Genomic DNA, 14,616 nt, shown 5'->3' with positions numbered 1-14,616 from the left:
AGACGTAGTGTCTTTATACCTAACTATGCTCCAATTCTTATAGCCTTTAATGACCTTTGTGAAGATGAAATAAGAAAGGCTTTTGCAGTTAACAAACGTTTTAAAAATTATAATCTAACTTATGTGGAGCATGTGGCATTGAGTGAGCTGAGGGAAGATTCAAACATTGTGATAAAACACGCGGATAAAGGGGGTCGACTGTGATTATGGACAGAGAACACTATATGAGATCAGTGTCATTATTGTTGGGGGATAACACAGCATTTAGGCATATAACATTATTAGATAAAAGGAAATGTATCAGTTATGTGAATATGTGTGTATATGAATTACAGTTGACAGATGACATTTCACTAGATTTATTTCACTTCTTTACTGTGCCGTGCCCTATTGTACCGCAATTATATGGTGTACCAAAATTACACAAATCACAGGACAACCCCCCAATGAGACCTATTGTCTCGGGTAATGGTTGGGTTACTGAACCCATATCCCTATATTTGCAAAGGCAATTGCAACCACTGTTAAATACTTGTTATACAGTGCGTAAAGACTCTAAGGACTTTCTTGTCAAACTTAAGAGTTGGTATGTGAGTATGGATTTATCAGTAGAAACTTGTGAAAACGTATATATGGTAGTGATGGATATCACATCACTATTTACTGTAATTCCTAATGACTATGGGCTGGACTCCATAAGAGAGTTTCTAATATATTATTCCATGTTTCCTGCTAGACATACAGAGAATATATGTATGTTGTTAGACTTAGTATTAAGGAATAATATATTTTTGTTTGACAAGGAATACTATTTGCAGCAAACTGGTGTGGTGATGGGCACACCAGTAGCGAATACTTATGCCAACCTGGTTCTTTTCCAGTGGGAGAAGTTGTATGTAAACAATGGGGAGAGATATTTGAACGATAACCTGATATTCTATCAAAGGTTTGTGGACGACTGTTTTTTGCTATGGAAAGGCTCACTTGTTGAGTTAGAGGAATATATTCTGTTTTTGAATAACACAACTAGCTTTTTAAAATTTAAGTTTGAATGTTCATCTAGCATCATCAACTTCTTAGATATAACAATAACCAAGAAGGGTAATGCTATTAACACAACAGTGTTTAAAAAAGAAGTATCATCTGGTAGGTATCTTTTTGCGTCCAGTATGCATGCACCTCATGTCTTTAAAGGCATCATTAAGGCGCAGTTGGCCCGCATTAGTAGACTTAACACTGATGATGTTGTGTTTACAAAACAACTAAATGAAGCTTGTCATGAGTTTAAGGAAAGTCGGTATCCATCCAACCTGTTACGTCAAGTTAGTGAGTACATTATATCCAATAGACATACACTTTATAAACCTACCTTCTTGGAGGTGCCCCAAGAAGTACGTGAAACGTTGAATACTCCACTAGATGGGGTTGGTTTAAGATTCATCACCTCTTATAATACTATGTCAACAACAATTAGGAGTATAGTTAGGAAATATTGGAAAGTTCTTCTAACACAGGATGATGTTAAGTTGGTTGTAGGGGATAGACCCCGTTTCACGTACAGGAATATGAGGACAATAAAGAGCATGCTGGCTTATAAGGATTTTGATAGAGCAAGCTCTATCTCTTCTAGCCTGTTAAGAAAGGGTACTTTCTGTTGTTATAATTGTAGTTGTTGTGTAGATATTCTACAACAGTGTGATGGATCAAACCCTGTGAATATATTTGTTCACCCTGTTTCTAAAAAAGTATATACTTTTCATTGCTCTGCCACTTGTGTAACAAGTAATGTTGTCTATTTGGCAACGTGTGAAATCTGTCCTTCCTTTTATGTTGGAAAAACTACAAGAAAACTTAAGGATAGAATTATAGAACACAAATCCAACATAAGGAAGGGGAGCGACACCAATGCCTTGTCGAAACATGTTAAAAGCTATGGTAGTTCCCATAGCTTTAAGTTTAGGGTTATTGATATTGTCAGTGTGTCTATCAGGGGGGGGTTTATGTAATTTATTAGACCTTAGAGAGTATGATTGGATTGTAAGATTATCAGCAGATGTGTCCCCAGGCCTGAATGCAAGTGTTTCATTAAAGCCTGTTTTGACTAAGATACAACATACTAAACTGAAATGAATGTATATACTTGTATTTTATAATATCAATATATAACAATAACATATTTTGTTTTGTATATTGTTTTGGATAGACCTTATATATATATATATGTATTTATAAATAAGTATGTTTTACTTTATTTTATTTTTATCCTTAGTGAGATTTTGTATTAAGTTGGATCATGTGACCATGGCTGCGGGTCATATGATATTGTGGGCTTGTATTTAAACATGTGATTTTAACATACCTTGTGTTAAACATTGAGAAAGGGTTTTTTGCCTGAAAGCTTTGTTGTTTGATAAAGGTTTTTTTCTCAACGGTTGGTCTAACTCATGTATGTTGTCATCATTGTTGTGTTACAGAATCATTACATGAACAGAAATGAAAAAGAAAGTCCAGTTGCAGTTTGTTGGTACCTTTTTAAAATCACCAGTCTTTTGATATTCACATAGCATCATATCAAAGAAGATGGGAATTGTGCCTTCTCGTAGCTCTACCTCAGGAATGAGAGTCATTTCCAGAATTGGTCCAACCATTCCCGGGATAAAACAGATCTTGTTCTGACCTAAAATTCCAATAAAAAAGAATGTCTTGAGTTTTTAAAGTTATGGATTACAATTCATGTTTATTAGATGAAATAGAAACTAGCTTTTCTTAATCTATGATTAGCATTCATTAAATCAAAGTAAACCACTAAAACAAACATATGTTTAGGAGGCTGCAGGAATCCTCTACTATTTATGTTCCCTTTACCTAAAGTGAGGTTGGGAACTTAAATGATGACAACTCGCTCAATAACCAAGTATTCTGAGATTTGCAATGGATGAAGTATCAAAACCATTAAACGGTCTAACAGAGCAGAGGATGCATACTGATTTAACAGCTGATGTCAAAAATCAATTCATATCTATGTAATGATGGGTTTTATCAACCTGATTCTCAGCAGCATTATGCTTCCACTTCATAAAACTTCAGTTAAGCGGAAGACAAAAAATGCTGATGTTCACTGCACAACTAAATGCTTTTAGGTATACGTGGCCATGATTCTGAACTACAAATAAGCTGAAGCCAAAGACCAACCCATGCCTTTAGAACTAAGGGCTGCAAACCCCTCCATTCAAAGACCATTTGCCCTTTATCTCAAAGACTTAAGATTTTGGCCTTTCTTCAAATAGGTCATTGATGCTGGCTTCATGTTGTCCATGTATTGGTGGTGCACTCTTGCCTTCTGAATCAGGACTGTGTTTGGTAGGTAGATGACTATGTCCATCACTGTGGAGCAATTCTATTCATTCAGACCACATAAGGTTATTTTCTTGGGAATATTACCTTCCAAAGATGATGGTTTGTAGTAGCAGAGTACACCTTATAGATATTAACAAACTTAAAAAACACACACTCTTCATATATTTGCTGAGACCATTTTAGTGGTTTTACCCACATAGAAGCCCTAACAGGAACAACAGCACAACAACATCCGTAGATGTCTCAAAAATAATTTTTAAGTTTCTAACTCTTTTATAATAAAAATCAGGGCCTAATTTTGAATGGCTGCAAATTAATTGTTACATCTGATAATCTTCCAATTATAAGAAATTAGTGTAAAACAGAACATAAATATTGGCCCCATATGGTATGCATTCCTGTAAAAACTGTAAAATGTATAGATTTACTAACCATAGTTATAGTGTTGTTTTGAAGCATTCCGGTTTTGAAATTTATGGAAAAAATTACTACAATTGTCAATCTTGGAATGTGGTGTATTTAACTACCTGTTTCCCTATGAGAGCTTTTGTGATGTCCCTCCTCTCGACCAGTGATCAAGAAGCCTCAATCCTCACCACTGACACTGGTGGGGAATGTTCACGTTGAGAAAAATAGACTCATACAGTATTTTCAGATGCAGTCTCCAGCACCAAGTACACTTTCCCTTAAGAGCACACATAGAATGGATACTCCAGTCCTGGGGCTGAGCTTCCTCTCCAGGACCCAAATAAGATTCCCCACTGACCACTACAGAGCTAAGTCCTTAGCTGGGTGTTCCAAGCCAAGTCCTCCTCCACCCTCTCTGTGAAATCATGCTCTCAGTGTCCCTATTTAATGTAGCTCTCACACACACTTTCTTTGAGCTTTGATTTTCACACACACCCACACACACACACACACACACACACACACACACACACACACACACACACACACACACACACACCTGGGAAAGGCTGGCACAGCATACCCACTTCACTAGAACACTCACAACTAACTACTTTAAGACTCTTACCAGGATACCAAATTACAACTTAGTAAAATTAACACTTATCAAATGGTAGTGATTCACCAAGCAGCAAGACTTTCAGGAACATGGAGCCACAGTGCCACTAAATAAATGCAAGTACTCTTAAAGGTTAAATATTTTTTAAAAGACCAGCTACAATGAAAGGGTTTGATATATTTAATAATAAATAAAAAGAAATATGAAAATACTGAATATCTGTTTACAATAAACACCAGAGTGTCAATCACAGGAAATAAAAAAAATAAAATAAAAAAAAAACAACAACACAGATGGAAAGAGAAGGATACAGAAAAAAAACAACATTTAGCTAATCTCACTACATTTTTCTAAATTACTGGAGAATTACTGTTCTCTAATTACTTACTAAAGTAAGGCAAGATGAAAGTGTCTCTTTTCAGGTCAGAAAACAGAGTGCACTTATCACATCTCCCACTAGTATTCAAATAAAATGTCTGTGTTGGCTATAGAATGACATCACATCTGGTCACCTGACTCTGTGGTTCCCACACTACCCCTCACCAGAAACTGAGCCAGGATTTGGCACAGATGTATCACAATACACACACATAGAACTTTAGCTAAGGTTTATTACACCATCTGAAAACTGTAAAACAATTCCAACACTTCCATCCTTCCTGCAGAAACTAACAAGCTATTCTCTGGCAGCATTCAGACCTGTGAGATAAAATCTTTATGGCCTAAACCAAGTCATTTAATTTCAAGCTATTTTTCTTAAGGATAACTGCACTAAACTTAACCTTTCCTTTCCAGTATCCTCTGTTAAAATATATGCATTTCATCAGTTACAACAAAACAGACTGGCATACATGTATATTTCTTTTCTGTCCAGCAGGACCCACTATTGATGCATTTTTAACATAAGCAACTTTACAAATACATTTCTAACAAAAGCATCTGTAGAAATCTGTCTGATATTCAAATGACATATAATTCTTTACAAAACTGCAGCTAGCTATTCTGGCATATGTTAAACATGCACTGTCTCTCCCTGGCATGGTTGTCACTACCTCGCATCATCACATGTTCTATGTGGGTAAAACCACTAGAATCCTCTTACAGCGAATATATGAACATCAGTTAGCTATCTCAAAAGAAAAAATTTTAAAATGGACTCGCCAAGCATTCATTTGTCTGTAAAGATTTAAAAAAAGTTTGTTTTCTTTGTTATCGATGAAGTAATCTCCAATTTCACAATATGGGTGATATTAAGAACTTAATGTATATCAAAAAGCTAAAATGGCAGTTATTTCTATCTGAAAGTTATTGTGTTGGGCTTAATGGAAGTCTTAATATTAAATGTATTTTAAACAGTTCATGATGCAGGATTATCCTTCAATACGTACATCACATTTTAATATTTTTCATTGATTAACATTGTTTAATAAATAATTTTTTGCTGTTGCTGTTTTATCATGTGATTGTTGTCACATGATTTTTGGAATTATTTAAAGTACTCAGTTTGTATTGTATTAGATTCTGATGAAGTTCTGTAGCATTAAATGAACAAAAGTGCTATGTCCACTTTTTGTTTTGTTTACTGAATTTTCATTGAGCTGCTGTACTCCTTAGCTCTACAGGTGTTTTGCTTTTAGCTTATAGATGTTACCCAGTGCCTAAAGCATGCAACCTCACATAACAGCTGCTGGTTTACTTGGTGCTATCCTTCATGTCTAGGGACAAGGATGATGTATACATTGTATATGATCACAAAATGTGGTTTGTCAGACTAATCCCCAACCACTGACCTCACTTGTAAGATGCCTACACTAGGTATCCCACAGAGAAATATAACTTTTAACAGGCATAAAAATAGATAAAATTGGTTAGGACAGATTCAAACAAGTGAAGTCCACTTTGCCAACAAATCAATATTGCAACAAGTGAGAGCATGTCTACTCAAAGTCATATTACTTTCGAAAGTTTAATAAATCTTATTTGAATCTCTTCATCTGAATAACTTCTCAGATTGTTCTACAAAGAATAACAGAATTCCTAACAGGTCAGTTGCTAAAAAACACATAATTCATTGTATGTATAATTCATGAGCCCATACTCCTTAGATCTGACTCCCTGAAATCCTGAATAAAGCCAGACTTATACAGCACTGTGTCCAACTAAGGAGTTGCCAATGTATCCCAATGGGGAAAATTAACTACCATTGGTGCTGTGAATTTACCCTGATTGAGCAACCACAAATGAGTGACTGGCTATACAAACCCTAATTAGGAAAATCACAGTCACCAAGTAGAGGATCACTATGAACAGAAAATTAAACGTGTTTGGTATCTTTTCCTGAATTTGACACATTACAAACCTGCCAGTAGCAAAATAAATGTTTATTCCTAATTTTATATACTTATAAACACTGAATGCCCTCATATGGCAGACATCCTGATGGAATTCTGTTATCTTGTAAAACTACTCCCTGACCATAATGTATTGTGAGGGCACAGCTGGTGAGATTAATTTGCCCTAGTCTCATCTGTCAGATCACAATTCCCTTGACTTAGAAAAGAAGCAATAAAAAATACTGTTTAAGTCTGAGACTCCTCAGAATGTGTATCAAAGTTTGGTTTGCAGTATCTCTTACATATTTGCTTCTTACATATGTGTTAAACAGTAGGCAAAAAAGTTCTTGTAGAACTGTACAAATAACAGACAACATAACTTTTAAAAAAAATTTGGACTTTTTTAGTTATAGAACTTGTCTTCCTCTCACCTTACTTCCCTGAGTTAACTAGAGCTAATTAATGCAAATGTTGTCAGTGTTCATCAGGCTTCTGTACTTCCAGATTTTATAAGCTCATAGTTTTACTGTCACAGGTAAAGGGAATAATTCAGCTCTACATGACAGCATTATAATGCCAGTGGGTGTGAAATAAAGAAGAGATACAGGTACCTTGCTATGTATGTTTTCCTTGGGAATAAACTTTTACGTTTGATAGGTGAAATTATGTAAGAGCTAGGAAGATACATTCCTGTAAGTAAACATATGAGATTTCATTCAGCACTAACACAGACTGCAAACTGTGTACGACAGAAATGCCACAGAGTGGAACAAACTGCTTATGCTTTTTAATATATGTGGTAGTGGGAGGGGGGATTCTCTAGGGAGGACAATACATACTACAGAAAGGCAATGTTGTATTTAGCATGTAGTTGCTTTTTAAAACAACCAGCTGATATTGCAAGTAATTTTTCAGCTTTTAACATTTAAAGTATGCCAGATTTCTTGGAGGCAAGTTACAGGTCAGCAATGCAGCACTTTAACTGTATTTTCGGCTTTGCTTTACAGTATTAACTGCCCCCCCTCCATGCGCAGTAGCAAGGCCCGCCCAAACCCCGCCCAATACCCAGCACCAGGTGACATTGAATATTCATGAATATTCAGCCTGCATTCTGAGTATGCGGTAAATAGATACTGCAAACTTGTTCGTTTATTAAAGAGAAGAACAAAAGCCCAGTACTGGTAATGGATCCATATTAATTCATCAAAGTAATGTAATTTAGTAGTTTAATCATTCTGTGCCCTTCCTAGCTGAACTTGTTAGGTGTTCCAGATTGTGCCTATTTGTTCCATGTTAAGGGATGTATGGCTCTCAACCAATCAGGTACAAATCTCAAAATCGGGGACATTTTAGAAATATTATTGCTATTAACTTGAGATATTGACAGCATAAGAGAAAATGAAGTAGCATGTATTTTGTGAAGTAAAAGCAGTTTGTAACTATAATTATTGTTGTTACGTGTAATTCACAATCTTTTCTCCCAAAGCAACCAGTTTCTGGATGGACTAAGAGGGTCAGAGCTAAAATTTTAGTCAAAATCTGGGACAGATAAGGGGTATGATGAGAACTGGTGCTCCTCATTGTGGAGACTGAAGGTTGGGAGCTATGATGAGTGCTTCAGTACCGCACTTATAATGTACAACAGTTCAGTATATCGACAGCATGCATGACTCTTACTGTCTGCGGTGTAATGAAGATCTGTGCATGCTTAATCTGTCTCTCTGTACTGTCTAAGATTTCTTTCACTGAAATAACGCAGATTTTGCTTTGGGTAAGGTGTTCAGCAGTTTTTTGCGCACTGTAAAATTGTTACTTTAAGCACGGACACCTTTTGGAATAGTTTTAGTATACACACAGAAATTTGATAATGAAATGTGTTAACTCTGTAATACGCTTAACACCTTCAGTTTGTTTCAGTCCTTGATATTTTAATGAGGCTGTTGATATTGTCAGTATTGGGCAAACTTGAATGTCAGTCTTGTACTGGCTGATGCATGGGGGTTATGTGCTACTGTACATCAGAGCTGGCTTGGTTGAGTTTGCTCTAGGAGGTCAACGTGCATTCATGACTGTTTTTAAATGTCTGCTAAAGTACACTGTAGCTGGTTCCTTAATCTAAACATCAGGGCAGGTACCTCCTCTGTTTTGTTTACTGTGGTTGGTTAGCCACACTGTTCAAGTCTTGCAAACACTTTTAATAACAGCAGACCACCTTCTGAATCTGTAATTACATACTTTGGTGGGGTTAATGGTATAGTTTGTATCCTTCATTCTTGTTTCACATTTTTACCTTGCTTTTTATAACATCTGGGTGTTTGTATCTCAAGGATTAAAATGATCAAACCGCTAGTACTTCTACCAAGGGCATCCATGGATGTGAAAATCAAGTTGTTATGAAACACTAAAATATCTGAACTTTGTTCAGTGCTGCATGCAGACATTTAAAAGGAAACCTTATTCAGGTATATAGAGCATGTAGAGATAAATTATGTGTACTATAAAGAGTACTTTTTACCACTAGTCCAGTTACATTTAGGTAAAATGTTCGTAGCAAAATACCTAAAAGGACATGGTAGGAAAGAGATTGGTAAACTTGGCAGGTGGGATTATTCACTTATATTCCTCGCTTGTTAACCATGCTTTCTCACAGCTGTGGTTAGTGATGAAAAAGAAAAAGTCAGATACTCAAACTAACCAAGGGGATGATTAACAAGGGGAAAGGAAATAGAGGCTCTTGGAGATTTTCAGTCTCGAGGACTTCTTGCCACATGAGGTGCCCTCGTTATTCAGTGGGCAAGACGTGTACATTAAAATCTTGCTGAGTAATGCTGAGCAGCCAGAGAGGATTGCTCCTGTTCCAGACCCATAATCTAATACAAGCTGTTATCTTGTATCTCAGAAGTGGCGCATGAACTGCATGAACATGCAGTAAATACAATAGGTAATTGCACTGCCCCTTTCATGAATATTCATGTGGATAGGGAAGCAAATCTGTATGGGATGTCAATGTTGCATCATTTGCAAACTACATCACAGCCATTAGGCATGTCAATCACTCAGGCCACGGCCATTCCAGTGCAAAATGGCTGGGGGGGTTAACAGTATAAAACAAAGCCTTATTTTCGATATTCCACTACGCATACTACAAAGACAGCAGCTTTTACCTGCCAAATGATTTTGTAGTTAGGCATTTCTCATATCCCCCCTCCTCCACACACACACTCACAACACACACATGCATACTCTGCAGCATAACACAAAAGTTTAACTTGGGATCTGTTTAATTTTCAACAGACTCCAAACAGTCATGAACAATAATTTGTAACAAAAAAAAAAAAAAAATATATATATATATATATATATATATATATATATATATATATATATATATATAGAGAGAGAGAGATTACATTTTCATGCTCCAGTATTCCAGGAATTGTACTTCTGATTATATACAGTAATTTGTTGTCATTTCCATAATTATGCTTTTACTTTTTATTTTAAACCACTGAGTCAACCCCCCCCCCAAAAAAAGAGCAGAAAAAAAATATTTTTTTGCAGGGTCAAGCATCCTTGCACATACATATCGCAATTTATATATACCAATTCCATTGTTACACCACAGAGGAGGAGAAGAGGCTAAAAAAAAAAAAAAAAAACAGAAAAGCTCCCTGCTGGCTCATACAATTCAACATGTTGTGGTACAACTCACCACAACATTACATTTCAAACTAATATAGGCATACAGCTAGTAAAATATTTTCTGTTTAAAAAAACAAAAATACAGTTATCCCAGATTTTGTGGTACTGAGGGATTTGATCAACATTTAGCAGCTTATCTCGTGATTAGCAAACTTTGCCCTTAGTTTGCAAAATAAGTACAAACATTGCACTTAATTTTGCATTGCCTGATGAGGACATGTCATGTGGAACCCTTAACCTTTTTAAAATCTGTCAACATCCCTTAACAAACTCACATTTCTGTTTGTCCAGTGTTTTCCATTTTTTTAATCCTCTCAAGTACTTTTCTCAGTGACTCATTTCCAAATACATCATCACCATTACTTTTTAAAACTCATATAGCAATCAGGCAACCTATTGTATTGTATGCTGAGATATTTTATACTTTTTTTTTTATATAATTTAGAGAAGGCAGCATAATGATGCACCGGTTACCACTGTTATATCATAACACTTTGCTCTCCATTTCAGTTCTCAGTTAAGTGACTTTCCTGCAAAGTCTGCAGATCTTCCCTATGTCTGCATGCTTTTTGGTGGGTGCTCCAGTTTCTACCCCACATTTCAACATAGTGACGTGTGCATTAGGTGAAATGTCACTTCTCTAAATTGTCCATATAATTCCATGTGTGAACGAAAAGGTGATTTGTGTGTGTGTGTGTGTGTGTGTGTGTGTGTGTGTGTGTGTGTGTGTGTGTGTGTGTGTGTGTGTGTGTGAGTGTCCTGCTGACTCCCTCCTATTACTACAAATCATGCAAATTTGCAAAGGTCTGTGTTCACTTACATAGAACTCTGTAATGCTTTTCAAGTATTTGCATGATTTACCACACTTGTACTGCAGCACCATTAAATTGCAAATAGTGTCACCTACAGATGGTGTTAAATGTCTTTCACTTTCTATGACTTTTACACAATTTTTCCCTATGTATTCTCACATCACTAGTCAGCTGTAGTGCAGCAGTGGTTAGCATTGTCGCCTCACAGAAAAGGTTCTTCGGTTCAATTTTTGGTTGGTGTACCTTCTGTACAGAGTCTGCATCAGTCAAGTGAGTTTTAAAGACATGCAGTAGGGGTGTGTGTGCCTTCTGTGAAGGTTGGTTGCCGGGCTGGCAACTCGACACCGTAAAAACTCCACTGCCAATCAATCTGTGGAACAGTGATCTGCTGTGGCGACCCCTAACAGGAGAAGCTGAAATACATTTCTTTTATTTTCACATCACTAGGATTCCTTTTCATTGGTGGCAGCACTACATGAAAACCACTACATTAGCCTTGGCACTTCTTCATCCATGTCCATTCCTCTAACTTTAAATATTTTCCCTAGCCTTCTGGCTGTTCATTATAATATGTATATGTAGTTTATCTGATTGTCTTTTAGTTTTCTTGTGTCAATGAATTTTTACTTATTTATTTATTATGTGTTTATTTTTTCCTTAATAGTGACTGTTACAATCACTAGAACTATGACATTGCAGTAGAATAACTCAATAAAGAAAACCCTGTGCATTTTGATCACTTCTATAACTTATAACAAGTATGTGCATGACCAGCTTTTTACTGTCACTTCCTTCAGTTTTAAGTAATTTGTGAAACATTTTGTACATATGTTATGTTGCAACATGTTTTCTCTTCTGACCGAGTTCTGCTATATTTCCTATTTCTTTCAGGGATCCTAACATTATTACTTGAGTTTTATATACTCTTACAAAATAAATAGTTTCTTGCAAGTTGTAAACTTCATCTTTAGAAGGACAGTCTCCTATGCGTGAGTAAATCCTTCAACAGTATATGCAAACTGCAGAGTTACTTTGTCTCAAGCTGATAGCATTGATAATCTTAGCATTACAGCTTGTCAGTTCTTTTGATCAAATTTCAATTTCCAAAAGAAGAATATTATGCCTAACTATACTGATACATACGTTTTGACTTGCTTCAGTTTATTTTCCCTCTGTTGTCTTCTGTTCCTCTTCAACTGCAATTCTGAATTTGGAAATATCAAAATGGACCTTTCTCTTGGGCTGGAAATAGCTATACAGCTTATCTAGTACAACAGCAAATGTACCTCTTGCATCTTGGCATTGCTTCATAGTTTTTGTGGACTTTGCTCCAGCCATATGCAGCACCAAAATTTTATTTTTGCATTGGTTATACTAATGTGACTGAACAGTGACTAAGTCATACCACCCTCCTTCTCAACATTGCAACACAGTCACTGTCAATAATCCGAAGGCTTGGCAATTCAAGTAACAATACATTTTAGTTCCGTATTATTGCAGACAGGGTAAGAAGCCACGGCACTACAGCGGTAGCATTGTTGCCTCACAGCAAGAGGTTCTCCTGTTTGATTCACGGTTGGAGTGCCTTCTGTGTGGAGTCTGATCGAGTGGTCTCTGAAAGACATGTGTGAATGGGCGTGTCTTCGCTGAAGGCTGAGCGTTGGGCTGGCAACTCGGCACCATAAAAAATCTACTGCCAATCATTAGCGGACCGGAGTTCTGCTTTGGCGGCCCCTAACCGGGAAAAGCCAAAAAGACAAACAAACAGACAAACATTATTGCAGACAGGGTGCATAATTTTTGTACTCAGTAGTTATCTTTAGTAACAATTTTTTTTCAGCGAAACTAAACTCAGTTTTTGTACTTGCTTGTAGTTTTGTACTTTTCTTTTCATTTCTTAGTTTTGGCTTTCTTTTACTTCCTGTTTTCCTAGCAGGGGATAACTAGAAAAACAGGGAACAGGGAGTCAGAACTTCGCTGTTCTCTTTCCACTTACTAAAGCCTGATAGTAACTAAGATTCTAAGTTATCTGTTACATTATTTGTTACAATGTGTTTTCTTTTAACATCTGACGTTATCCAAGTATATTTTGGAAGTGCTTACTCTGCCAAAAACGTAATGTACATGCAGTTCTGTACTTGAGGGCATTATTTTTGAAGTTTATGTTCTATTAGCATGAGACAGTTTAGCACAAAAGGTTAAAGTAATGAACTTCATTCTGTAGCACTGGCTGATTTCTTCATAACCCCTTTCAAAATATGTCACTGGTTAAGTCATAACCCAGGTAGCCCTCTCACTTTACCTTGGAAAATGTTCACATGTCAAAAGTAAAACTGCACTTGAGTGGCAAATGTAGAATTTGTCTGTTGGAAGCACCCCACACCCACATGCTTGAAGGCTTCTGTCTCAAAGTCAGGGATTAACATCCTCTAGCATGTATGGGCTGCTGTTCCCACTCAAACCCAAATAAGAATTTGGGCAAGGTAGAGCAGCATTGCGGAGACAGAGAGGGGTACCACACCTTGCCTGAACACATTACTCAAGTTTGAGCAAGGCATTTGCAGCAGCCATGGGGAGGGAGGGGGAATACAGTGTAGGGTTTCAGACAGTAATATGGGGGAGGGGGGTTCAGGCAGTAATATGGGGGGGATGTTAGGTTTAGGAAGTGGGAGGATAATTTTATGGTTAGAGAAGGTTAAGAGACTTTTAGTTCTAGGGAGTGAAGGAGAGCATTTTAGGGTTAGGGAGTAATACTGGAGTTTTTTGTTAAAGCAAGAGGAATGGAGTTTTAGGTCTAGGGAATGCTCAAGACATTTTAGGTTTAGGGAGAGGTGTGGAGTTTTCAAGTTAGGGAGCAAGGACTCAGGATAGGGTTAGGAATTGTTTAGTATTTTAGGGTTAGAATTAGGACTCTGGGAGGGCTATACAATTTAGTAGGGCTGGAGGTCTATACAATTTAGCAGGGCTGGGTGGTTGCAAGGCTATGAAATTAAAGAAGATTGGAGTAGTGGGAGCTATGACACTTGCCATTTAGAACAAGTGGCAGCAAGCTTGTCATGAGCTACTATCTTGTAGTCGACTCATGCAAAATGAATGAATCAAAAAATATATATATACATATATATATATATATATATAGAGAGAGAGAGATACTGTAAAAGAGTAGTGCCAAGAAAGTCTTTTTTTTAAGTACTTGTATACATTCAATGACCCTATAGAGCGTTCTTCAGAATAAACTATAAACAAAAGTTATGAACTTGCCATAATGATAGATCGATGTTGTCTTCTTTTTGTCTAGGTCGATGTGTGGGTTGTTGGATCTGGCCAGATCCTACCTCAGCTCCTTATACCAAAGCTTTAGATCCAAGAGCTCTGACTCCCCACC

The 14,616-nt window shown here is 36.7% G+C and overlaps 1 protein-coding gene across 1 annotated transcript in view; it reads right to left on the bottom strand.

The window, feature by feature from the left end:
- The window catches only part of DOCK2 (dedicator of cytokinesis 2), a 4,134,711-nt gene that overhangs the window by 699,728 nt on the left and 3,420,367 nt on the right, over positions 1-14,616 (bottom strand). The window contains exon 33 of the mRNA XM_044069535.1: positions 2,529-2,677. Coding sequence (XP_043925470.1) covers positions 2,529-2,677 — 149 coding nt within the window. The remainder of the gene's footprint in view (positions 1-2,528; positions 2,678-14,616) is intronic.

Source organism: Protopterus annectens, chromosome 4.part0 (genome assembly GCF_019279795.1).
Source record: "Protopterus annectens isolate FY-2018-M chromosome 4.part0, PAN1.0, whole genome shotgun sequence".
Classification (NCBI taxonomy): domain Eukaryota; kingdom Metazoa; phylum Chordata; order Ceratodontiformes; family Protopteridae; genus Protopterus; species Protopterus annectens.
This window is presented reverse-complemented; position numbering and strand designations above follow the sequence as displayed.